Source organism: Cyanistes caeruleus, chromosome 7, assembly GCF_971803275.1.
Source record: "Cyanistes caeruleus chromosome 7, bCyaCae1.hap1.1, whole genome shotgun sequence".
Taxonomy (NCBI): Eukaryota; Metazoa; Chordata; class Aves; order Passeriformes; family Paridae; genus Cyanistes; species Cyanistes caeruleus.
Genome location: NC_141707.1, coordinates 14,392,338 through 14,420,288, shown reverse-complemented (window position 1 = coordinate 14,420,288; position 27,951 = coordinate 14,392,338). Strand labels below are relative to the sequence as shown.

Here is a 27,951-nt window from a genome sequence, read left to right as displayed (position 1 = left end):
ATGCATTTCATCCTAACACAGAAATGTCCCACCCTTGGCTGCTTCATACCAGCTTTCCTGTGTTTGTGAGATAACAGTAAGCTGTTTTAAAATTATGGATGCTGACTGCACAAATACAAAGCCTCCTTGAAGAAAAGTTACCAAATAGATCGGATTTTTTAAACTAGGTCTCCACAAACACCTGAAAAAGCTTAATCCACAAAACTGCACATTCCTTGTTTAATGGTTTTCTACTCACATCAAAGTGGTTTCACCCATTAGAAATAGTTTATTTTCTACATAGTCTGCAAAATTTATTTTTAGCATGCATTGTAGTGAATGACAGAGGCACATTCCAACAGAGTACTACAGCTGTTTAAAGAATGAAAAACAATCACTCAGTTTTCCCCCCACAACACGAGGTCTCATAACAAGATTAGTTTTACAACAAAGTGCCTATTCTTCAAAGTAATGCAGCAACACTTGAGCCTATTTAACAGTTATTGTAGGCAGCTTTCATCAAACAGGTTAGTATTATTTTCATAGGACAGCCATCCAGAAACTTTTGAAGACAATGTCAATATTTTAACAGCTATTTCCAAAAGCTTGCAACAACGTAGTCCTGTTGTTTTGGCAGGCACAGATTTGTTTAGAAATTGGTCTCTGATCTGCAGAGTTATTGGGTTGGGCAAGTGTTAGCACACCCAGCTTAGCCAAGTCAGTCTGAAACTGTGGGAGCAAAAGCAATAGAATGTTCTGGGGCTTCTGTTGGATTACTTTTTGAAATTTTATTTTGTAAGTGGATGGTTAAATATATTTCAAGCCATTTGCAGGCTTTCTATTAAAACCACTTCTTTAGGTGACTCATACTTTTACAGAAAAAAGTCCTCACATATGCTGTGAACGTTAACAAAAGGACCAAAAAGGGGAAAAAATGTTCCATGAAACACATTAAAAAGTTGTATAAGCCTATTAAGATGGTAATCAAGAAATAGGAGTGAACGAAATCTCCAAGAAACTAAAAGAAAAAAGTAGATGGAACGAAATTACAGGTTTTTTTGAGTTTGTTTGCATGTTGCACTTTTCTTCATCAATTAAAACAGATTTATTTTGATGAACATATCGATGAATTAGGTATATTAATCTAATTATTAGTGATAGAGTTCTCTTTCAAATTGTAAGGTGCACACTGTATGCATAATTCTTCCTATCACCCTTAATATTTTGAGTGTTAAGAGAATTTTCTTAGGAGTACAACACACTTTTCTCATTGTTCAGTGATCACTGATGTGCACAATTTCTGCCAAAAGTTGCCTACAGGGAACCTTTTAAATTTTAATGATAACAAAAGAAAGATCACCCAGGACTTCTTTTCCACAATGTAAGGGTCACAGGAAACAAGCAGCAGGGCAGAGATGTCACTAAGCCATCAAACATAGAACCAAAGTTGAATAAAACGCCTTTTTTCAAAACTTAGCCACAATTGTTTGTGTAATCTTCATGGTGTTCTGTATTCCTTTACTTGCTTTTGTATCCCTGTACTTCAGGAAATCAAAAACCATTTGGAGTTACTGGTTCATTGTTAAAAGCTGCAGTTGCCTTTAAGAATGATTCTAAGCTTTGTAGATAAACGGGAAGTTACTTGCAACAGTAGAAAAGTTCCATTAATACCATCATTGTCCATCTTTCAGTATTTCTTTCTTAAGAACTCTCAGGTTTGGTGTCTGAACCAGATTACATCTTTTGTATCAAATCTGGCTGTCTCTATTTAATTAGAGATTGTTTTTTTTTCTGTAGGAAAAATTAGGCTCCAAAAATAAGATTTTTGGATGGCTCTAGAAGCAACTACTGCAATACTTTTAAAGGAGATAATAGATCTTAAAACTGAGGCATTTTGAAAGAGCTACAGTCAACACAGTCTGAATCTTTTTTTATGCAACTTGTAATAGATTTTGTGCTTATGGCTCAGTTTAGGGCAACATCAATGCAGCAATTACCAAGAAAAACCCCAAGGCAGGGATGTCACCGCTGGATGTGATAATAAAGGTATTACTGTTGGTCCTTACAAAAGTTAGCAAAGCAACAGCAAGGTATGTTGAAAAAGGAACAAGCTACACCCTAATCAACATTCTTCGTTGCTTAACATAGCTACATCAAATTTTCAAGCCCCCAGGTGAAATGGCTGTTCACTAGCAGATACTACACAATTAATTAATCAAACTTTAGAGTGACAGAAATGGCAAGGAGCAGGTAAGGAAGAGAAATGCATTGGCACTATTATTCCAAAGGTGAGTATTTGTGACTTTGTTTCAAACCGGAAAAATGTTACAAAACTGGAATATTTAATTACCACATAAAACAGGTCTCAGCAAAATATGTAACTATGATTGTTCTTACAATCAATTTCCTTAAGCCAAAAAACTAACCTTCAATCTCTTATTGACAAAGAGCAATACTTCTAGCCCTGGAAGCCACTCAGTTGAAGTATCCACATATGTAAAATTATCAAGTACTTTAAAGTCCCATTAAGTGCAGTCTGTGATATTAGACATCCAGGACTAAAAATTCTGCCAACAGTTTAAGAATAAATGTTCACATTTAACAAAAAAAAGCAAAACAAAAAAAAGTATAGGATTGTTCTTCATAACACTTTTTTTTCAGGAATCAAAAAACAACATCTGTTATACTTATGGGGTCCCAATATGCCTTTTTTAAGCGACAGAAATTTATATATTGTATCTATTAGCAAGACAGAACTGACTTAGTATTCTGTTTAGAAAGCATCTACTCAAAGCTGAAAATCAAGTTGACAACAGTGTTAAAAGTTTCTACAAATATACTGTTCATATACATACAGTCTCAAAATACTTCATGAACTCTGAAATGGTTGTCTAAGGAAGGAACTTCATCAGCAAAATGCAGTTGATCATTTATTTCCACACCAAATCCTTCAAGTATCTGTACAAATTTCTCATGCTCTCTCCCAATCCATGACCTCATTGTGTCAAACACCTGGTATGGTGTAACATGAGCATGAACTTCAATTCCTGTCTCTGCAAGTTCTTTCAGCACTTCAGGGTAAGTAACCCAAGTATTGCTTCCTCCCGAGTGACCACCATCCAACCAGTAAATTGCTTTTATGTTTTTTAAGAAGATATCTGTATTCTTGTCTTTCTTGGCTTCCTTCAGCTCGTAAAGCAGCTGGTTCAAAACCACACAACCTTTACTGAAGCCAATCAAAGTAAATGACGCTGCACCTACAGCCGACGGTACCATGAAGTTCACAGCAGAATTATCAGAGCATTCACAATCTCTCTCCCTTTCTTTGGATGAGCAGCCATTTGTTGCAGGAACAGACTGCGGCTGTGATTTACAAGCAGCTATTTTTGCATCCTTGCTGACACCATGCACACTTTTCTGGGACAGCAGAATATTCTGAGAGAGTCTGAATGCATTAACTAGCAAAGCATGGAGATGCTTGAAAGCTCCAAAGTCAGTGCTGTGCTCTGGTGCTCCAAACATGTTACTCATCACAAAATTGTCATAACAACTGAATTTGTGCAGGTGCATTCGAGAGCACTTTATGACCCAAATAAAGCTGTTGGGGAACCGACGTGCAAGTATGGTAGCAACATTTTCAAAACTCCAGTGCTCCCACTGAAAGTTTTCTGGGTGACAAGACATGATGTCATGATAGTTCTGGAAAATTAAAGAAAATAGAAAAGATGCATTACTACATTGTGAAAAGATTCAGCTCCAATATACTCATATTTCTAAGAAAGGACTTTAAAGGAAAAATATGCATTAAAGGCTCTCACTTTTTAGGTTTGCAGAACAAGAAACACATTAAAGAAACTGGCATATTTCGATTTGCTTACTTGAATATCTTTTACCACATATCTTTAGTACCCTCAAGATCAATACAATAAAATCAGCATACGAAAATATTCATCGTTTTTGTTGACTTCACACAAAAAGAAAACTGAAATATTATTCAACTTAGTATGACAAAGAATACATAATTTTACTGTATTACCTCCATCTAAAGAAATACTGATTACCTTACTACAAAACAAAAAAAGGACTTAATACTTTGTAGCAAGTTTTCTGGATTTTATACAGAAACAAAAATATCCCCTCTCATTCAGCTGCAGGAAATTTTTATTGCTTTATTCAAATCCACAGAGGGCATAGGTGGAAAGAAATTAATCCCCAAGTCATGAACGAACTTCATGTCTGAAATCTTAAGGGCAAAGAATACTAGTTCATTTATTTTGCTAAGGAATAATGAAGCCACATGAAAGAAAGGCAATCAGACATGTCTTTGTAGGCCATCCCAATCCTTAAAATAAAAACACATAGAATTCTGCATCTTTACCTGACAGAAGGGAAAGCCTTTTCCCTTGAAGAAGAAGGAAGTACCCCTGCTTTTGAGAAGCAGTAATGACAATTGAGATTAGCTGGCTCCAGAGCATGCTATATTAGAGGTCGACCACATGCTCGGGGACAGCACTTCAGAGTCTCTGCAATTTCTTGCCACCTCAGGAGACCACGAGTGCCTTTTCAGGACAGGCTGAGAAAGCGTTAGTGCCTGTCCAGTTCCCAAAGGATGGTGTGTGGGATGTCCATCCAGCTGCACAGAGACACGGTGCTCTGCCTGGAGAGGACAACCGGGCACCTTAGGGCTTCATCCTCTTGTGTCTATTGACACTTTCAGACACTGCCATCCCTGTCACAAATGTCACCCTCAGGCAGTGCTATAGGGCTGGAGTGAGTCCAGAGAAGGGCAAAGGAGCTGGTGAAGGGGCTGGAGCACCAGTCCTCTGAGGAGCAGCTGAGGGAGCTGGAGGTGTTCAGCCTGGAGAAGAGCAGGCTCAGGGGGAGCCCTTATTGCTCTCTACAGGTCCCTGAAAGGCCCTTCAGCCACATGGGGATCGGTCTCTTTTCCCGGGCGACAACAGGACATAGTTTTGGGTCGTGTCAGGGGAGGTTTAGGCTGGACATTAGGAAGCACCCTTCACAGAAAGAGTGATAAGTTATTGGAATGGATTGCCCAGGAGGTGGTGGAGTTACTGTTCTGAAGGTGATGAAGGAAAGACTGGATATGGCACTTAGAGCCAGGGTCTAGCCTGACGCGGTGGTGTTGGTCATAGGCTGGACTCAGCGATCTCCAACCTAAGTGATTCTGTGAAGACGACTCTCCTCCCCTCCTCTACCGCTCCAGCTCAGGTTTCCGGAGGGCCCGTTCCCGCTGCCTGTGCCCGACCGTGCGGGGCAGCGAGATGTTCCGATGGCCGCGGCGGGAGCCGGGCAATGCCCCCCCCACATCCCTTCCGGGGACGCGTTCCTCCGGCGCCGCTTCCCCGCTCCCGCCCTGCGGCCGCCCGCCGTACCTGCACGTCCCCCGGGAAGTACACGACGTGGTGCTGCGGCGACGGGGCCGGGCCGCGCGGGGCCGGCGGCGGCAGCAGCAGCAGCTCGTTGCTGCGGTGCGGATCGGCGCCCGGCACCTCGGGCAGCCGCAGCCACGGCGGGCTCAGCCGCGCCGCGGAGAACCCCCCGCCGCCTCCCGCAGGCCCCGCGGCGCAGGCGGCCGGCGCCCCGCAGAGGCTCATGGCGCTGCCCAGGCACAGCGCGGCGGGGCCGGCGAGCCCCCGCAGCAGCGCGGCGGCGGCCGAGCGGCAGCGCCGGCTCATGGGAGCGCCGCTCCGCGATCCGCGCGCCGCGCCTGCGCGCCGCCCGCGCCCCGGGAGAGGGACCCGGCGGAGGGCGTCGCAGGCGTGCCTGCCCCGCGATGACGTCACGAGGCTGTTCAAACGGCAGCGGCGGGAAGCGCGCGGCCCCGCAGCCGTGAGGGAGCCGGTGCGCTCGCGCCGCCAGCGGGGCGGTGCCTGAGCCCGTAAATCCTGAGGGGAGCCGGGGGATGAGCGGCCGCGGAAGGGAAAGCCTCCTCTGCGGGGCACCAAAAGCCCGGAGTGGGCGGCTGTCGAAGCTGCGGCACCGGGAGGGATCTAGTGCTCCACGTGGAGCAGTTAATTTCCAAACCGATAGGTATGAGTCTTCGCTTGTTCCCTGAAGGTGCTGGTTGTAGTAAAAAAAGTACATAAAAGGGTAGATTTGAAGTACTGGCTTTGATTACACTAGTTCTGCTGCACTGGAAGAAAAGTTTTCACGTGTGCTGGTGAGAACTCTTATTTCACACGGCAAAGAAAGCCTTTATTTCTAAGCATTCACAGTTCATTTTTCTAGCATTTTGATATTTCACGTCTTTATTCCTTTATTCTGTTTTTCTGGTCTAGTTAAAAACATTTGTATGCATACCTAGAAAACTACAAACTACCAAGCCTGTCTCCCGTTAGCTGAGCCACTCAAGAAAGGAGACTTAACTGAACGCTAATTGCTTCCTCAAGTACTCAAACTATTGACTGGTTTCTTCTTGTTGGAAAAATTCAAAAAGCTATTAAGGGTATTTGTTAGTGTAGCAAGCTGGAAACCAGCAGAATATTTTAGAATGTGTTATTTTTTTGAAGTTCTAGTCTGTGTGTTTTGGTGTGGACTGCCCGTGGCGGTTCAGTTCGAGCTATGAGGTGCTCATGGTCTATTTGGCACATTGAGTATGTCTTTGGGCTCATGCTAGCCCAATCATCAATATAAATCAACAATTTTTATATTCCAGGACTCATCCAAATGCTCTTCCATAGACTGTAGCTGCATCCTGTCATTGAGGGTCCCCTTCGAAGCACAGAAGAAATGCATACTTGAGATTTCACTGTTTGGTGTACAAGCAATTCATGTTTTTCTTCAGTTGCAGTTAAAATAGCTTTTTTAAAAGCTTAACACTATTAGGTTTTTCTTGTGTAAAAAGTATCTTTGATATGGTTGCAGCTTTTTTTCTCAGACTAGGGAGAAAAAAATCCAATTTTCGGTCACCAGAAGATGGCGCTGTGCGGCGCGATTTGAAAAGTCCGTCCCAGACCAGCCAGAAACACTCAGGTGTTCGCTTTCGAATTTTCCCAGGCACATCCTCTTTCTCCTTGTTTGAATTTTTGAGATATAACAGTAGAATGTCCTCTAGATTTTTCTCTGTGAGCATGCCCTAGGGCTGTGATCCGAGTGGAAACTTTCACAATGCCTCTGCTAATGAGGCAAAATAATTTAGGAAAGCATCTCTAGCTCCTTTATTTAACTGTTTATTTCAGTTTATGCTGACAGATTTTCTCAGTCCAGTTTTGAGCAGTTCAGGTGCTGACATTAAAACTTAAATAACTGGGCTAATGTAACCTCACTTCTGTGCCCTATTAGGTACTGTGCTGTAGAAATACTAGATAAGATCTACTAAATGCACACACATAAGAAGAAACTAGTGCTCTGCTTTTCTCGTAAGAAGCAGATAATTTAAAAGAAAACGCCTACAGAAATATAGCAAAACGTCTGTGCTCTGAAAATCTGGATATTTGGACCTTTATTGCTAAGGTTTGCTTGCACAGGCACAGCTCTATCATCTGTTAGGATTATTGATACCAGACAAAGAGGCAGGGATCTATTGAAGAAAAGTGGTCAGGCAAAAGAAAGTTTTAATTTTCGTAGTTATTGTTGAGAAACATGAATAATTTCTGTCAGTACTGTGGAAGAAATAAAAGTACTCTCCTCCTCTTGTGGAGAAACCTCCAGTGGTTTCTGTAGATGAGAGATGAGTTTTCCCAGAAGGGTTTACAGGCATTATTCACATTGTGGGGATTGTTACGGTAACCAAAGGGGATGCTGGTACTTCTGCTCTGAAATACTTATTTAACCGTAGTGTGTTCATGGTGCAACTGGTAACAGGTAACCAAGGCTAACACAAGGCTGTAGACAGACTTTTGTGATCATCCAAAATACTGCATGGGCCTTAGGGGGGAGAGCATGGAAATCTATCCATATCTTAGTCAGAATTCAGACACATGCCATGACCAAAATTGTGAAATGGACTTTCTTTTGATTTTAGGAAGTACATAATAATGGTGTACATGACTTGCTTTTCCCGCTTAAAATAGAAAGCACCAATTTATTCCTACTCTCAAGAAGATTCAAGAAATCTTCCGTGACATATTATAAATTTTAATGGAGACTGATTGCTCCGAGTTTGCTTCCAATCTTTGTCATGTGGCTCCTGCAATATGTAAGTAGATTCAATAATTGAGTGTATTAATCCTTGTATGTATCACCCAATGGAGGCACAGAATACTACATTTTTGAGCAGCCTTTGTCAGCCTTTGTATTTGTCCTTTCCGCTGTGATGCCTCATGTCTCCATTCTTCTATTTTTTGCTTGCTATGCTCTCTATTATTGGAAAAGGAAAGACCTTTTCTTTTTACCAGCTGCTTCTCTTACCCCATTTGCTCTTCTTTCCCCACAGAAGCCCTAACATATATATACCATATACATATATATATGTACCATATATATACATATATATGTACCATATATATATATATGTACCATATATATATATATATGCACATATATACAAGATCATATACCAGATCAGTCATGAGCTGACCTCTGAGCTGCCAGTAATACAGGCTGTCCTGCATGTGTTTTTCCCCTCCTTCTGTAGACTGGACAGGGAAGTGATGTGTATAGCATTTTTTCAAACTTTGCGGATGTTTACCCATACATCTCAGGGAGTTTGGCAGAAAGAATGTGTATCATGGTTGATTAGCAGTGATGAGAGATATGCATATAAAAACTAATTCCTCTGGAGAGAACCAATGGCTTATTCACCTCTTCAGTGTCTGAGTTTCCATATAGACCTTTGGGGATGCCTGAAGGGTGGTTAATTAGTTTAATCTGTCAGAGGCAGCCAAATCTGCAGTTTCTGAGTAGAAAGGGTACCTCAGCAAAAGTCATCTCTATTACACTCAAAACACTTTTTCTGAAATTTGCTATGTTTCATTGCCTTTAAAGTACATATGCTAGTCCTGAGCTTCCATTCAGGGCATATATAAACGGCATAGAATAGAATTCAGGTTGTATGCATTTTCTTAGACTGAGAAAACAATCCGTAGTTTGTTTTAATTATGGCACTTAAACTAAAGCATTTTAATAGGTGCTTCACCAAAAGTCTAGGTGATGAACAACTATCTGCTGATGTGATATCTTTAGCCAAGTATTTAATGTATTTGAATTTGTCTTTTCATTTTGTAGCAGCTGTAATATTTCAAAAGAACACACTCCAGAAAAACACGCTTCCTGCTCAATTAATGTGCAGTGTACATATACACATATTTGCATATCTGTTTATTATGTATATTTTAGCCTCCTTTTAAACATTTTTCAACTCATATGCATTGAAATTCCTAGTTTGCATTTTGGCAGAGGATTGGGATAGCTGTGAAAACACCTGTTAAATACTGATGGGAAACTCCTTAGCAGTTGATATGCACCTGTGTCTTTCACTTTTGAGAGAAAGTGCCAGGCCTGGCTTGTCATTCTTTCAGGTATAGTAACACTTCCAGGACTGAGCTACCTACATCTGTGGTGAAGTGTGCACAGAGAAATTCCCAGCGGCTGCACAGTGATGAACGCCTAGGTCTTGGCTTGTAGTTTCATTGATGGCAACAGTTCAAATGAAATTACGGCTATTGTGCTGTATTTTAAGTACTAAACAATTTAATTCTGCTGAAATTCCTACTGACAGCTCTGCCTGCCAGCATCCATCTTTTGTGTGGGTAGAAGATATTCAGGAGATCATAGCAGAGAATAAATCACTCTCTGGGCAATTTACTGAGTTGTATGAAAGTGGGAATAAAAGCTTTTCTGCATGAAAAGTAAATCCATGTTTCTTCTATGTCAGCTGTGTGTAGACGCTGCTAAAAAACAGAGTATAGGATCTCATTTTGGTTTTTTTAATGCTGAAAAAATCAGAGTGTATAAAGTATTTGGAACTACTGTACTGTTTAAAACACCTTTTTCTCTCCTCTATTTCCCTGTGGAAATTTGTTCTGTTTAATCTTGATTCTGTCTACCTTTCTAATACCTTTCTATCAGTCATTTTAAGTGTCTCTGTTGGCTGCTTTAAGTGACGAGTAGGACTTCAAAGAAAATAATCTGGAAGGATTGGGAAAACTGCTGAATTAATAGATTAGGATGATTCAAATGAATGCCTCTACTGAAGGAAAGCTGTGGAGAATTCAGCTTTCATACAGTGTGTTTGAATGTGATAGGCTGAAGTGTGGTAGCTCTGCATGCTGGAGCCTGCACGTGCAGTCTCAGTCCTGCTCAAGTGCCCAGAAGACATGGTGGATAGAAAGGGTTGGAATTACTTTAACAGAAAAATTAAGAGCAAAGGGCAGGAGTCCCTAAAAAAAAAAAAATTGGTAGTTCTGCTCTTTGTGAAATGCATACTTCAATGACAAATTTCTGTGCTTTGCAGTTTGTCTAAGTGTACAAGAAACTTAGGACTTAAGGAAGCTCTGTGTTGCCTGGTGTAAGTCAATATAAATTAGGAAAACTGGTATTTAAAAGAATGCACAGTGGCCCAAGGAGTGTAATAAAAGGGGATTTTTTTTTTCTTAAAGAATTAGACAAAGCTCAGCCCCCTAATCATTTCTGCAGTCTGAGGTTTGGCAGAGAAATTTTGGCTTGTGTGTTCTTGTATCACAATTTCCCTTCTCTCTTCCTTAGAATATTCTGGCTTTGTAGATGTGTATATTGCAATGCATTCAGCATGAGACTAATTCTGCCATTCCTTTTTTTAACTTGGATTGCCTCATGCACAAAAATAAGGTCAGAATTTGGCCAAAGACAGTATCTGTGCACCATGGGTTTCTGGAATTTATACCACATCCACTCTAGTTTTTCCTTCCAAAAGTGATTTGAGATGCTGCTTGCATGGTACATTACACAAATAGTAGGCAAGTAGGTCCTCAACTTGAAATTACTTGTTTCCCAGAACAGTATTTTCTTAGGATGGGCACTGCATAAGGTCAGGACTCTGTGCTCATTTGTTTATGAGATGCTAATCTAAAAAAAAAAAAAAAAAAAAAAATAGAATTTGTTTATATGAAATAAGGGACAGACTTAGCCTTATCCAGTGGATACAGATTCTTCAGCTGTCAGTTATATTCTCCTATATGTAATGACAAAGGAAAGTATGTAACAGGCAATGTTTGTTACTTTACAGTATAAGGCAGTTCTTTGTTGCTCAATGCAAATAATCCTGTCACAATCAGTGCTTCATGTGGATGAGGAATATCCCTTTTATTTGCAGATAGACTTTGAGGATTTTAGCGCATGTAATACATATAAGGCTGTAAGGAAGGTGTCTCTAGTTTAAATTATTATTAATAAAAGTATTTAAGCACCTGCATCTGCTTGGCTTTATCAAAAGGCTCGTTTTTAAGTGCAGGCAGAAAATTATGCACATGCTCGTGCAATATGGAGATTTGAAGTTTTTGCTAGTTGCTGAATACTAGAAATCTCAAATTTTAACTTCCTCTAGAGCACAAAAGTAGTCAAGTAGCAGTGGTAAGTACATCTCCAGATGATGCTCATAACAATCTGTTTTAATTAAAGAAGCTCCGTTTGATATGTTAAAAACATATCAAATTTTTTTATGCTCCTAAAGAATTTTTAACTCTTGTCCCAAAAGGAACTTCTGTGATTAGAAGATGAGTCTTATTTCCCACTTATCTGGTGTAGAAGAAGCTATATTTCATATAATGAAATATTTATTTCCTGTAAATGTGATGAAACACTGAGCCAGGTCTCCATACTTGGAGATATTCAGATGTCCTGAGCCATCTGCCCAAAGTGAACCTGCTATCAGAAGGTGACTTAGTCTAGGTGTCTCAGGATGTCCCTTCCAACTTTTTCAAGATTTATTTGATGCCACCTTGGGAAAACTTGTTTTTGTTTAATCTACCTGTGGAAGCAATGTGACTGATAGCAACATGATGTCTTGGGTTGCAATGCAAGATGTAACCAAGAGTATGTATTCTATTACCATCTGTTAAAATGAGGTGGGGCAGTGTTCTTTGTCTCTTCCATGACCCATCCCTCATAATTCCATGACAATATCTTCTGTTAATAGGCCAGCTGTTAAAACCAGGTTCTTCATCCCTTCCATGACCCATCCTCCCTCAAGGGGAATCTCTTCTCTTAATGGGTCATTGAGTCTCACTTCGTGGCTGATGATTATAAAATCATCCCAGTGTGAGATGCTCCACCCAGGGGGTGGAGCCAAGCATTCCTACCTGGATATAATCTGAGATTTGGAACATCACAGTCAGCCTTTGTCCACTGGATTCCCAGAGGAAGACCAGACCCATCTATACCACCACTGGACCTTTGGAGGAAAACTACACCCTGCTACAGGATCATAGCTTCAACAGAACAATGCCTGTCACTCCAGGAGGACTGCAGTCACCAATTAATCTGATTGCTACCAACACCCTGACAATAGGGTGTCAGGTTGTATTCTGTTAGTGGGGTTTTTTGTACTACTGTATTTTTATTTAAATTTTCTTATTAAAGAACTGTTATTCCTATTCCCATATCTTTACCTGAGAGACCCTTGATTTTAAGATTATAATAATTGGAGGGTGGGGCTGTTTTATTTGCATTTTTCCATTTCAAGAGAGGTTCCTGCCTTCCTTAGCAGACACCTGTCCTTTCAAACCAAGACACATGAATTGACAAATTTTGGCAGGATGCTTTGGCAGAAGTGGCTGCCAAAAACACCCACACAGTGAGACAATAACAGGGTGGATGTTTTTCAGCCTACCTGGATCATGGTTTTCCAAAGACTCTGGTTGTGTTCAGCCTTGTATGGCCTTAAAAATTCAGAACAATAATCACCAGAGTATTTCTGTGTGCATATCTCACAAAAAAGACTTAAGTTGTAGTACTGATTTTATACAGCATTAGCAATCACTACCGAACACTTCAATAGAACAGGCAAGGGAACAATTTCTATAGTCCTGCTACAGCCACTTGCAACAGACAGCTGAAATCCATGCATCCTCACTGAAAGGATGCACCTTCAGATACTGATTTAGAGCCAGAGATCATTCTGGGAGACTGTCTAGTAAATGGATGCCCCAGTTTGGTATGAAATGCTTCTTTAAGCTGTTTTCATTGTGTCCCTTGTTGAACTGATGAAGCCTCAGTTCTGCAATGCATTATTTTAAGATATAAATTCTTAAACCTGAGATAATAAATGAAGCCATAAATGCATCTAAATTCCTGGACTGTTTAGTATCAATTTATTTAACCAGAAAAATAAATAAATACAAAAATTTAGACATTTAGAAAAATTCCTCAAAAAATTGAGGAAAATAAGCAAGAAGTGTACTGAACTGTATTTCTCCCTTTTAATAAAACAAGGATTTGCATATACTTTAAAAATATATCCTCTCAGAAATTTAGCTTTTATTGAGAATGGCAGTGTTTGGATCCATTTTAAAAATGTTATACATAAATAACTTTCTGAGAGGACAATACATGATTTTCTTCTGTAATCACTGTTTTTAATTTTCTTAATGCACTTTTCACTGTTGCTTTGTCTGAATACATTTTATTTTTGTTCCTCTAGACAGGATTCTGCCACAAGCATTTTTAAATCAGACATTAATAGCATAGTTCACAGTTGTTACTGCCAGTGCTCAAACACAAATACTGCATTTGTGTTTGGAGGAAAAAGCAAACATCAGATCTTAATTATGTGCATTTGTGCTTCTGTGCTTAAGCAAGCTGGCATAAGGAGTTTACATCACTATCAGTTAACTGTAGTCTGTAGCTATCAGGATTACCAGCTGGATGGTTTGCAGTGGTGGGGGGGGTTTGTCCTATTTCCCTATTTTTAAATGGCAGGATTTCCAGGAAAGTCTGAAGTTCTGTGTTTACTTTATCCATAAGGAAACTAGTAGGACTTTAGTACTGAATGCTGAACTAAAATAATTTGATTTATTTGCAGACTGTTTTTGGGTTTCTCTGTGGGATTTATTAAGAGTGAGTAGGCCAAGCATTAGAGCAGAGATCAGAATTGTGTCAATCTGGAATATAACATCTTATGTTTTTCATGAACTGACAAATGAGTTGATCATCAGCCCTTTGGAACATGGATTACTTTTGTCTGTCACAATAGGACTCTCCTCCTGGCATTTTTAGGCACATTTCTAGTGATAAGCTTTGAAACTTAAAAAATGTACATAGGTCATTCAGGCTTTGTATTGCTGGTCAGTTATTAAAAAAGATTGTTGTGATGCATTATTCTATGATGGATCACTAGAATAGCATAAAAATTTTTCCTTCCATTTTGTAAGGTGTGGGAGGTGCTGAATGTCAGCATAAGTGAATTTCATATAAAGACATTTATTCTTTGCAAAGCAATAGAAACACAAAATCTTTATATTCTGGAAAAGTTACACAAAAGGTTCTGTTGTAGATCTTGGCCATATATCATTCATAAAATAATAATAGAATTGGGTTTAGTAAGAGTTAAGTGCCAGGGCATACTTAGAGAACCTCCAACAAGGACTCTGATCAAACCACTGCTCAGCACAGAAGTAATATCAGCTAAACCTAGGAAGGATTACATGCCATGCAGAACCACAGGCCTTTATCAATAGATTTGTGTCAAATCAGGAATGCTGTCACCTGAGGTTCCAAGTATATGCAAATTGTACCAATTGAACAAATTAAAACTTCAGTGTATGCTTTGGATCTATATAACTTCACTTTTTCTATCATTTTAAAATTTGGTCTTCTAATGTACTGGTATTTTGCTTTGGATTAATATTGTAAACAGTTGAAAGTATTTTAATTATTTTATCTCTTTAACTAAGAATATGAATTTGATGTAGTTGCAGTGAACAGCAGAACATTTAAAATTGGTTGAATTACCCCCCTTTTCATATAAATGGGAGTCAGCATTTATTCTTTCAGTTAGAAACTTGATTATAATCTGGAGACTCTTGTTAAAATGCTTTTTTTGCTATTGCTAAAAGGAATGTTACAAGCAAGATGTTTTCATTTTGTGTGCAGCTAGGAAAGTTTTGTTAAATGTGTTGTTGTCCCAAAGCCATAGGAATAATTGCTTTTTTTCCTGCAATGTGAAGTTGAGTCCAGCAGACTGAACTTTAACATCTTTTTCTTGAGCAACAGGCAATGGTGACTTAGAGAGAGAAGTGTTAATTAATTGTATTTCTAAGTTTTTAAGCTAGACTCTTGAACATGGATATTCAGTTTTGATCATTCTAAAACACACTGATACATCAATTTTATTTTTCTTGCCTGAAGAAAAGTATATGCCAGTCATTACTTGCTGCTGAAAGAAATTTGTGTAGATGTCTCTCAGGCTCCATTTTTGAGCAGTGGAAAGTTTAGTCTTTCTGAAATCAGCTCATTTTTCTTGCTCTTTCATGCGGAACACTCAACAGGAAAGCCAAGAGGCCCATCTTTGGAACAGGAATTATTATTTAGGTGTTACTTTGTAAGATGGACAATGAATCTGATGTGGGTGGATAAAAGGGGACTAATGAAGTATGTCTTGTCTGTTTTCAATAAAGACCTTTGTAAATGCAAAAGACCTTCATTTTTAGCACAGTGCAATAAAGGAACAGAAAAAGTAACAAAGTAAAAGAAATTAAGCATGTACATATTGAATATTTGTTATTAAGAAGTCACCTGGAGAAAAGGAACTTTGAGAAAGTAATAAAAACTGAACATAAATACTAATGGGGCAAGTGGATGCAGTGTCAGTCTGGAAACTTTTAAAGTCAGATGGGTTGCCAACAGGATAGGTTTGGAAAAGCTAGGAACTGCTCTTCATTTTTTTTTAAATAAAGATGCAAGAAAATGTGTAACTGATGAGGATTTTTGTTCTTACAGATCTGTTTTTCTAATGATTACAGGTATTTGAGCCAGCTCATATGTATGAGGTGCAATATGGCTATGGATGCTGAGGAACTGGCTTCACGAAGAGGAGATAGCAAGTGCTATCCAAGGCAGCAGGACAGGTAGTGTGAAGGACCTGTGGAAGACTTTTTGCCCATAGTGTGAAAACTGAACAAATGTGTGGCATAAAAAATTTTAATATGCTGACTTTGCATGAAGACTGAATATTTTTAATACTACGTTCTTGAAAATACCTCCCATGTGTCTGTCCTCAGTCAGCGGAGGTGTACTTTGAAGACCTGGCCCCTGACCATGGAAAGAAGCCTGCTTGGATGGCACTAGTTGGAATCACTCTGAAGGACTGTAAGCTTTGTGTGCCTTAATGAAAGGCACTAGGTAATTTTGCAAAAGGGAAGGCAATTTCCATCTCACTTTATAAGATGCATATATGTATAATCATGTATCTTAAGCATATGGATTTTAAATCTTGGCATTGAAAGCTTTCCTGTATTGAATTGTGAAGTGTATGAACATAAATAGTCCTAAATTGCTGTGTTCGTGGAAGCACAAATGAACAGTGTGAATCTAGAATGATTTCATGTTAATTACTGTGTTTTATTCCAATGGTTTAATTAGGGAATGGTGTCACATATTGCTACAGAATATCACAATTTACCTGCCCCCATCTGACAATCTCTTGGCTTTAGTAACAAATGAAAGTGTAGTCCTTTTTGGAATGGCTTTGAAGATCTGATATGAAAATCTTATTTAAAGATGGATAAAATGAATACATCCTTTTGGAAATTCACACAATGAAGTTAAGTGACCTTCTCCAGATAGATTAGCAAAGTGTGTCAGTAGTCAAGAGCATTTAAATTCCTGACTGTGTCCCTCTTTTTTAATCATTCTTTCCAGATCAGTCTACAGAATGGTGCTCTCACCAGTGTCTGAGGTAGTCAACAGAACTGAATTACTGGGTATATATTTTTCCTACAATGAGCTTTCTTCTTGTAAGTAACCTACTTCTTCAGAGTTTTCTGGTTTGCTTTTTTTTTTTTTTTTTCTGAGAGGAAGAGGAATGGGGTAGATGAAAAAGGTAGAAAGCTAAATCTGAAAGAAAATGTTTGGATTTCTTATTGATGCTTATACTTCAGGAGGAAATGGACGTCACTGCAAGTTAACAAAATGGAAATATATGTATATTAAAAGGATTTTTTTGTTCTCACCAGGAATAGAGTGCCTTGACTAATCATAATTGGTTTCTTGTCTTGTCTTAGGGTCTGTGGCCAGGAAGAGTTCTTATAAGAGATTTGTAAGAAATTCAATATTTCTTCTAAGTGTCTAAATCAGGAGATCATGTATTACACTTTCTTTAAATAAGCTCCGTTGATGATTTACTTTGTGGGATGAAAGATTGTCAGTCTGTGCCTTAAATCCATGCTTTTTGAAGATGTTTTTGAACCTTTGTTAGTTATAGTTTATGTAGCAGTGCTGAATTCTCTGCTGCACTGCAAATTCAAGTTGCTGTCTGAAAATTAAGCTTTGAATTCTGGATGAATATCTGTGAAAGTAGGCCCCATATGACCTGAGATTATTTCAAAAGAATCTCATTTGCCTAGAATTGCATGCAAGAATATAGTTTTGCTTTAGAGACTCTATGCTGTGTTGCTGTCATTTACCCATTGCAGGAGATGTTCTTGAGTGTTCTGCTGAAAAAAAAAACCTGTTATAAATAATCCTGTGTTTAATAGCCCTCTAAACCAGAGAGGGATTACAGTTAGTCAGGTGAACTGGATGCTGTATGAGCAAGGATACAATGACCCAAATTACATTTTCTATTGAAATACTGTTAAAGATTACTATGTTTTCACCTACAGCAAACTTCAGACTCATTGAATTTGTAGGTACCAATTCCAGTAGTACAATATCACAATTTGCAGCATGGCTGGGAATTCTGCTGACTTTTCCTCTGAGTACCTGTTCTGCTTTTTAGTAATCCTTCTACTGATTACTTCTGTTTCTTTTGGTTGTGAATGTTTAACCTACTTTTGTGTACTTGTTATGTTTATTTTGATATTAAACAAATCCTTTTTGCAGCTACTTTTTAGCAAGCATTCAGCAGACAAGCATCAAGTGGAACTAGTCTTCGTAACAGCCATGTAGCAAACATCCCAACATACCTTGGTGTCTGGGAAGGTTCATGCACGCCACAGCACAGGCACAGAATTCATTGAGCCCACTCATACTGATCTTGTGATGCTGTACCTCACGTGGGGCACTACAATTCCTTACCATTTAACAGTTAATGTTTCCTGCTTCAGTATTGTTTCTACAACAATTCTTCTGTTGTTCCACAGGTACTAACTCAATTTTATTTTTTTACTTGTCTGGTTTTTTGCAATAAGAACCATATAAAGCCTAAAGTAAGAGACATGTTTAGTAACCTGATTCTGGCTTGCAGTTTGCTCTTGTTTTGTCAGATCTGACACAAGTATTTTTCCTGAAGTCCGTTTGTTTAAATGTAGCCATTACTCATATTTTCCACTGTAAACTTGGATAGCCACTGTGGAACAAGCCACAAAAAATGTGGGTTTCATGACAAAATTGTAGACCAAGAATTTTATAGTTCAGGAGTCATCTTGCGTGCTTAACTAGCATTAATTGAGGAGCCAGATTTCTAAATATTGCTCTATTGTCTGGTAACTCAGGCACTTCTCATATAGCGTGATATGTTTGCTCCAAAACTAATCTGTGAACAAGTATCTGAAAAATTGGAAAGCTAGAGTTGTAAAATGGATCTAAGTTATGGAATCTAAGTTTTACTTCAGAATTCAAAATCCATTGAGGCACATATAATCTTCTCAGGACAAATAAACCTCTTAGTGGAATCATGCTTTTTAGAAGAGCACTGCCTTGCACAATATTATGCAGCTTCATGTACTTCATGGTTTTCATCTCCATGTGTTTAATAGTTAACAAGCTAACACAGATGAACAAAGGCTGATGTGTGCTTTTTGACAACTTGGGATGAAGTGAGTGAAAAGCAGCATAATTCATATGAACAGCTTACACGGAGACTTCAAGTATTTTCATAGCTGTTACCACTCAGCTGATCTCAAGAGTTATATCACCCTAACTTCAAAGGCTGGATGCATTTTGTGTCAGACATTCTAAAAGTAACACGCAGGGTAACTGGGCTTTCAGAGGAAATGAAATTAAAGTGTGAGGGAAGAGCAGAGGAGCTTTTTGTTTATTAAATTTGATGTACAACTCCTAAATTTCTAATAATACGATTTGTTAAAGGGCTGATCCCTTCTGGTAGTGCTGAATCTTTATTTCATACATAAAAGTTGTCTTGTTTGCAGGTCATAATAATTTCAGTCATCTTTCAATTAATACTTGGAGCATGGATCTCTCTTAATTGGTTATTGATCCCCTCTAAAGCTAGCCTGACCAGAAGCATAATTTGTTGCTGTGATCTCCTGAGCACTTAAGCTTTTCTGCTTCCTCAGTAAGGGAAGTAGAGCCTGGATTTTACCCTCTTATACCGTAGCTTAATCAAATATACAAAGAAAAGCAAAGGAAGTGGTTACAGTCACCCTAAGTGTATGCTGTTAACTGCTTCAGTACTTTTCCCACTACCCTGGCCTATGTGGTTTTCTTTAAAGCTGCATTTTCAGAATTCAAGTGACCAAAAATTGCTTCTATTTTTGCAGTTTCTACTGCAGGATGCGGTTCCTTAGAAATAGACAAGTTAAAGCTGGTAGAGTCCTGTGCTCTTATTTCCATTTTTTACCCTTTCCTGACAATGCTCCTGGCCTTTGTGTGGTTAGGGCCTCCTTCTGCTCAAGATTGTCCCTCTTTTGTTGGTTAGTTTTCTCCATTAGAATTGAGTATGTTTCTTGGGATGGAGAAATGTGTGGGGCAGCAGCAGTTGAGATTGAGCTGCTATGGGACCTCTTACTGAGAACATTTACTTACTGAGTTATAACTGATTTTATAACCGTGGGAGGAACTATTCTGCCTGTTACAGCATGGTATGGCTCAAACTTTAGAAGTTTTATCACAGCATCTTTCACTTTCTCTGAAAAGGACTCGATTAAATTTGTACTGAGTGGTTTGGAGCTCCCAAATTTTGTTGGAATAAGACTAAAAAGAATAATAATCAAGATACACAGATGGCAAAGCTGCAGTTTGGGGAAAGGAATTTAGATGTTCCCTGTCTTGCCATGTTGTGAGCAATTTACTTTCTATAGCTTAGTATTCAGAAGTGTTAATCAAATAGCAGTGGGCATTTGTTTGTGGCAGGTATTTTGCACATAGGCAGTTGTATGCATCTGGCAACTCAGATTCTGAGCTGATATTTTTGATTGGGTGTTTAGGTCACTCAATGTATTTCCTTTCTCAGACTGAATGACTTTCATTTATTTTGATTAAAGTTCCCTCAATAAATGTTTGGTTCTTAAATTATCTGTAAATAATTCCTCATACTGATAAAATCCCTTGTTAATCACTTGCTGACAATTGAAATTACTAAGTATCTATAAGCAATGGCCGTGATTGACAGTCTGTGTCAAATTTGGTGGGTGAAAAGTAAAACAGATGTTCACTTGTCTCCACATTAAAGTATGCTCTAGTGCTGCAGTGCATTTTTATGCAAACAATTTGTTTTTCTGTCCTAAACCATTTTCTGTCCATGGAACATGGTGGGTTGTAATAATTTTATCTGAACCTTTCAGCTTAGTATTGGTTTAAGGTGAAAATATTACTGTTGTGCCATATGGTATAAAGCTTGCTGTTGTGTAGTCTGTTACATATATGCCTTGTGTATCTTCATATCTGCCACTGGAGAGCTGTCTGATAATACCAAGCTCAGATATGAAAGGTAAGGAATGTCCTCAGTTCCTCCTGACTTCAGCTGGATCTAACATTGCTTGTGCTTTTGTAGACCACTGCAGGATGAGCAGTGCAAATCACCGTTCTGCGTGTCACTGAAAGTCATTACTGTTTCACTGACTTCATAAAGAAAATGTCAGTAAAATTTATAACAATGCAACTAACTGACTTAAAAAAAGAAAATCTAAATTTATATACAGCTTTCAATTTGATATCAGTAGGATAAATAAGGAAGAAGTACCAAAATGCATACACCGTATTCTGCAGAAGCCGTAACTACAGGCCTAAATTTTTACGTGTCTTGCAGAAAGCATTTTGCACTATTTAGTAAATGTTTAAAAACCTAATTAGACTAATGTTTCAATTTTATTCAAACAGATGTATGCATTCTGACATGTATGTCCACATAAGAAAGAGTTCCAAGTCTCCGTCTCATGATGACCTTTCCAATGAGATCTGGTCATACAAGCAATTGCTGTGGCTCTTTGTTGTCTGAGAGCATGGCAAATTGCTGAAAACTTATTTTCTTCCATATGTGGATGAAAGCAAACACTCATTTTTGTATTTGATTTTGCTTGAAATTTTAATTTATTTTAATATTGAACTCTATTTGTAGTAGTACTTGCAGGGCTAACATGGCTTAAAGCAGAAAACTGTGGTAGGAAGGATCACTGTGTATTCTGTATTATATGGCATACTTCTCCTTCAGGAAATGTTTTTTTGTTTCTTATTTGTATCTTATCAGCATAGGATTAGATGCACCTAATTTTGCAATTCCACCTAATACTCTGATTACTAATTTTGAGGTTTGTGGAGTAAGGAACAAAGAGATGAACAGCTCTGGGAATAGCCCTGTACTTCATGAAATCATTAGAATATTTCATGTGGATTAGACCAAGAGTTGGAGCAGTTTTGCAGAAGTTAAAGGAAGTGTAATGACAATGTCTGAATTAAACATAGCTCTATTTGCTGTTGTTGCAGCAAATTGTTTACCACACTGCACTGTAAACAGTGCTTGAGCATTATGGAAGAAATCAAGGGTTTAAGGAACAAGAGGAATGCCAGTCATGTTTGTATTCTATATGCTGGTTACTTTGAATATTACGGCCTGTGACGGTAATGCATCTAACTTGAACTGCAAGAATTGTAAGTTTTTCTGAGAGGAAGAAATGTAAAAAGAATATATGCCCAGCTTAAACATCTTATTTTAATACTGATTTGAAGTAAGAGGCTTGTTATAACGAATTTTGTGTATAGGCATTCCTTTTATTGTTATTCAGGTTAAAGGTCCTTCAGATTTTCTCTGCTGAATCTTTATTTCTTTTGTAGATATTTAAGTCTCATCCACACATTGCACATTGTTATGCATAATGGCGTTGTAGAGCTGTTTCCAGTGTTACAGTAGTACAACTTGAATGCTTTCTGCTTTACAGGTTTTGTGCAGTGAGATCAGACCTGGGTCGCTACTCAAAGTGTTGTTTCTTACTGTGCTGCCCGACTTATTCAGTACAGAATAAGATACTGCAAGTAGCTCTTTAGCATCCATTTGGAGGGAGGTGCATCAATTTGCCCTCTCTTTGTTCTTCCATTCTATTTGCAGGTAAGATCTGTACAAAAGCATCTGAAACCCAATATAATTTACTTTTTGTAAAGGGTTTTTTTGGGTTTGTGACCTTGGTTAGTTGTGCCTTACAGAACAATGCTGCTAGCAGGGATTTTGGAGTTAGTCTTTTGGTAGAGTACACTGTGGTTTTGCGAAGTGGAAGAATAGGTGGGGAGATAGCCCCTAGACCAAAAACTTCATATTTCAGAATTTTTTGTTGAAAAATTCCCCCAAATTATTAAAGTTTTCAGTAGCAAGAGAGGTTTTGTTTTGTTTTTCTTTTTGAATAGATACCCTCCTTTACAATGACAATTATTCCTGTCTTATGTTTTACTTAAAATAGGAGCCCATGGACGTAGGTTTCATGTAAAATTCCACATTCTAGGAGTAACCATTTAGACAAGTTCAGCAAGGATTCTGTGGTAATTTTTTTCCTTTAACTTGAACTTTGGCTACTGTTTTGTCACCTGTGTTTTTATTTACCTGTCCTTGTTCTACTTCTATAATTGAATTGACTTCGTCTCCTCATTTATGAATTTGCAAATGAATATTGGGACAGAATTTGAAATATTTTTGAATATGTTAAAATTCATTCAGATCCTAAAAATTAGGGTTTGCTCCTCATTTTGCTCACTCGTTGTGTCTTTTCTGGAGCTGAGTAGCACTGAGCACTTAAGTGGGTGTGTGGGAAGATGAGTGGAACCCAACTTCAATCACAATGCAGACTGCAGTTCGAAACCCTTGCTTGCTTTGTCAGTCACTTTATAAATTGGTTTGTAGAGCTATGTGCAACTGTAATTACTTTCAGCTTCTCAGCATTTAGTAAATCTAGAAAATGGCATTATTGTGGGGTCTCAGAATTTACGGAGCTGCCTTTCCCTTCGTTACATCAGAAGGCGGCAGCTGGCTCCTCGTGTGAGAGTCGCACGGGTTTAGCAATCCTGCCTTTCCCTGTTTCCTTGCCACCTGCTGGCAAAAGGTGGAAGCCTGCAGCATGTGGAAATCAGACTTCCTGCTTTTAGGGAAAGCCTCTCCTACTTGTATTAGGCACAGTGGACCGATTCCTTCCTGTTTCCCAAAAAATCTAGGCTTTTTGTCTCAAACACCAAATTTAAAATCCACAAGGATTTCCAGAGGGATCCAAAGTTGTTAAGCCTTCAGTTTGAAAGAAAAAAACCCAAAAGCTTTCCTTGCTTTTTTCTCAGTATCAGGTTAAAATGGTTTTGTGTTCTATGTTTGAGGGGTGGGTCTATTTGCTAAAATGAAAAATAGACCTTATGGCTTTGTGCAACTTGTGTGTATTAGAAGTAAATATAAAGTTTGCTCCTAACAACTTCAATGTTGTGCAGTAAAGTGGTCACATTAAATATTTTCTGTTATTTTTTTTTAACGTTACCACACCTTCAAAAGCATTGAAAGAGTTTCTGTGAATTGAAACGGACAACCATGCTGCATATAGGATATATGTTAGTGACTACCAGTAGTAAATATATACTTATCTGAGGCAATGGAAAAATAAAACATGATGTAGCCTCTCAACACTTGCCCAGCAGCAAGGCTGCATTCTTTGAAATCTGCAATATAATGAAATGCATGGTGTAATATAAGTAGAACTTTTGGGTCTATGTTTATGTATAAATATAAAACATACGGGTATGCACACAAATATTCAAGTGTACCTCCTTCAGTGAAGACTATTACTTCATCATATGCTCAGAAATGCTGCCTTTAGTTAATGCTGTTTTGCTGTTGGTTCTGTTATGATGCTTAATTTTTAATGAAATTTAAATGTAGGTTTCTTTATTCTTGGACTATTTCACATTGAATTCCTCAAGGAACTATGCAAGGGCAACATTAGGTTTGCATTAGTGTTATTTTTCAGATCGTGCACATTTTGCAGTCATTGAGGGTTCAAAGCCCATGACACTTTAAATAAGGTGGCCATTTCAATTGTAGACCTGAGAGCTTTTCAATTTTTAATGTTTGGTTTCTGACTAAGAAGATGCTGATATAATTTGAGTTTTGGATGGAACACAGTGAACCACTCATGATGAAGTAGATTTCACTGAGGTAACCTTGGCAATGGGGCTGATGGGATTCCTGCCAGTTAATCAGTCTAAGTATATAAATTAGAATCCCCAGTTGTGTGCTGAAACCTGGACATTGGCTTTGTATAATTGTGTCCAAGATCAGATAACTATTATCAGATAGACAGGTTTTCTAATTACAAACAATTACTGCCAGAAGGACATTCATTCTTCCAAAGAATAAATATCCTTCGTATGTATATATGGATATATATATATATATATATATATGTCATATATAACCATGCTGTTAATCTGTTACATTTGTTTGAACAAGGCTTTTGTGGCTTCTCAAAGTACTAAAAACATCTTCAGCTTGCAAAGTAACTTTTTAATTCCACAAACTGCTTAAGATGACAAGAAGCAATGGTGCTGCTCAGAGGTAATTATACTCTCATTCCAACCATCTGATCATTCCAATAAATTTCTCTCTCCCTTGCTCTATTTCTAACCAACTGTTTATGCATGTAGTTCTCTCTGAACTGATTTGCTATCTTTAGAAAGAGTGAACTGTCTGATTCTGGTATAAAAGGAGCTGGAAAAATTAGAGCTTGTAGCATGAATGAGGGGTTGCTTTCATAATGTGAAAACAGTGGTATGACCAATTTGAGCCATTTGAGTAATCAACAACCTTTTAAGAAGATGGTATGATGATAAAACAGTATTCATGTTGCTCTTAAGGAGACAGATAAATCATCTCAAGTTTTCAGTAAATGCATATAATAAATGACAGCTCAGTTTAATGCTGCAACTATTTCATTTTGATATAGCATGTCAGAGCCCATTGAAGACATGTTACACTCTGTCACCTTAATAATCTAATTACTCTTCACTAGCAAAATTAAATTTTTCTTGACCTCAAAAGCATAAAAGCAAATGAAAGTTCTAGTATTTTCTTTGTATTTGCTGAGGGCGGGTTGCAAACAAACATACGTGTTACACTACAAGAACTGTGCACTGTACTTTCATTGGCCATGTTTTTGCAATATCCTTCTAAGTAATTTAAACTGATGTAACACCAATCCAATGACAAAACTGTCTAGTTCACTGGAGACCACTGAATTGGATACCTGTTAGTTATGGGAATAGCTCCATTGTTCATTTTCACTGTGATTGGTTGGAAAATGTTGACTACTTTCATGCTAATATCAACTGCTCATTGTGCTTTCTATGGGTGACAATGCAGTAAGACTCATCTTTAAATGTGTCTGAAACACTCTTGCAAGTCAGTCCAGTTGCAACCTAGAGTAAGTTTGGAAAGTGAGCTGAATTGCACAGATTAAATAAAATGTTACATTGCACAGAGAAAAACAGAATGCAAGGTTAAAATGACATTGTAGAAAACTAAGATTTGCATTTATTTGAATTGCTGTGCTCTGCACATTTTTGCAAGAGAAAACTAGCGTGTTTGGAGGCAAAACAGTTAAAGACCACCGAGTTTTTCACAGGTGACTGGAAAATAATGAAAATTCAGTCTTTAGTTTCAAATGTAGGTGAGTAAGAAAGTATGTGGGAGTCTGAAAAGAAATAACTGTCATAGACTGAGAAGATAGAATCTTGTTTCCCATTTCTCATGTTGAGAAGAATCCACTTAGTGTTAAGTGATGCTCTTAATGTAAAAGGGCAAATTTATAATTAAATCTTGGACTTCTGTTACACAATACTGAACAACCTGAGTCTTAACATTTGTGGCTGTTCTGTGACTATGAGAATTTGTTGCTCCATTGCAATGGGCAGGGGTACAAAGAAAAGATCCTTAATTTTCAGGACGTGAACCAGATTTCAACTTTTACAGCAGTCACATTTTCACAAAGTACTTTGAGTTCCAGTTACTACTGAACATAATTGCCTGTCCACAACATGTTTGAATTATTCCTATGACAGTTATACATATAAGCATCTCATTTTATGGCTATGTGCCATTTCATTCCAATTGATTGACTTTTATCTCAACCCAGGCAATGAAAACAGTCTATAAAACTGCATTTTCTTGTATTTGAAAATTAATATTTTTATTAATTAATTACTTTTTAAATTATTAATCTGATTTGACCCAATCCCATTCCTTCATAATTATGTACGTGTGTGAATATACACTTATATTTGCTACATTTTTTCTGTATAAGTACTGTATATATATTTTTATATGTGTGTGTATTTATTTTCTTGCAAATTATTATTGACTTGTTTAGCATAGCAAAGTGTGATAGCTTTCTATATGGAGAAGCTAGTAATGGAATAAATACTGAAGGGGATAAGTTACTTCAACTGGCAGAAAATGTTGGTAAAGAGCAAAAGGACAATATGAAATAAGTTCTGTCAGGTACTTTGCAGAAGGCTACAAACTACTATTAGAGTGAGGCTTTGGAATGGCATTGTTATGAGTAGTGGGAGTAAGGAAACCCTGCTAATTTTAATTGAGGGCTTGATGAATTCAAGTAGGATGAGATCAAACCAGACATAGATTGAATCTGTAACTTGAAATGTCCTCTCCCCAGTCCAGTGTCCCAAAATTAATAGCTTCAAGTGCTTCAGTATGATGTGGATGTAATATTAATTCACATTACATATTATACTACTCTTAAATAAGTTGATACAATATATTGAAATGAAAATTACTCTTTAAATTTTATTGTTCAGCACATTTTTGCTAGATGAGAGAACTGCTAGAACCACTCTGTAAAACTGTGCAAGTTGCCATAGCAATTAAACCAGAGTTCTATGGTTTTCCTTTCTTAAGTCTTAATTCTGTTTGTGATTTTAAATAACAAGCCAGTATTTCATATTTTTTCTCATTTTTCTGGCTTATTAGAGCATAGATTCAGAAATTCTTAATTTCTTGTGTTCCTTGCCTTAAATATGCTAAAATATAGCACCTTTTTAATTCGCACATGGTTTGGATTCTTTCTGTCTGCTTAGATTGTTGGACAGCTCAGAGCAGGGCCAATGATTACCAAAGATCTCTAACAACTGGAGACCTGTTCCTGTACTTTTAACATTGTCCCTCAATATGGCTCCATTTGGCAATACTTCTAAACTGTATTTCTAATTAAAAATAATAATTGACAGGCCTTTTTTCCCCCCTTTACTGTTGGTCCTAACAATTATGAACTTGGGAACAATTTACTAACAAGTCTTTGCTTAGACCTTTACTTACTGTAACTTTTCCCAGAGGCTAAAAATTAGCACAGAATTAAAGATAACTTCTCTCCTGGAGTGTTTTAAAATCATCTGAGAGACTGAGGGAGGGAGACAGGAGAGTGATAATGTCTGTATTCAGTATTTCTGCTGCAGTGACCAAGGGGGAAAAAGGCTTCCTTATTTCAAGGCATCTCCTATACCAAGATACCTATACCAAGTCATGCACCCTTGTTCTTGGAGGCATGGAGCCCTGTGTTATGTGGACAGTCACTGTGGTATGAATGGGACACAAGCTACAACTGAGTATGGCCCAAAGGGACCAAAAGGCAAGTTAGTGGGAATTCAGACCTTTTGACCTTGGGAAAA

The 27,951-nt window shown here is 38.0% G+C and overlaps 2 protein-coding genes across 22 annotated transcripts in view; one reads left to right on the top strand and one right to left on the bottom strand.

Annotated features, from left to right (window-relative positions):
* Positions 1-248: 248 nt before the first annotated feature.
* C7H2orf69 (chromosome 7 C2orf69 homolog) lies at positions 249-5,720 on the bottom strand. Its single transcript, XM_086897226.1, has 2 exons — positions 5,373-5,720; positions 249-3,678 (listed from the first exon to the last, which is right to left on the bottom strand). The coding sequence occupies exons 1-2, from the start codon at positions 5,673-5,675 to the stop codon at positions 2,839-2,841; spliced, it is 1,143 nt and encodes a 380-aa protein (XP_086753352.1). The 5' UTR covers positions 5,676-5,720; the 3' UTR covers positions 249-2,838.
* SATB2 (SATB homeobox 2) overlaps positions 5,717-27,951 on the top strand; it is a 225,522-nt gene continuing 203,287 nt past the window's right edge. For 2 of the 21 annotated variants that reach the window (XM_086897163.1, XM_086897151.1), the window contains exons 1-6: positions 5,721-6,030; positions 15,876-15,980; positions 16,134-16,221; positions 16,774-16,868; positions 22,188-22,354; positions 22,701-22,779. The gene's annotated coding sequence lies outside the window, so the exon portion shown is untranslated. Of the gene's footprint in view, positions 6,973-7,963; positions 8,138-15,875; positions 15,981-16,133; positions 16,255-16,773; positions 16,869-17,955; positions 18,216-22,187; positions 22,355-22,700; positions 22,780-27,951 lie in introns of all 21 variants that reach the window. The other 19 variants (XM_086897165.1, XM_086897153.1, XM_086897169.1 and 16 more) reach the window with 15 other exon arrangements.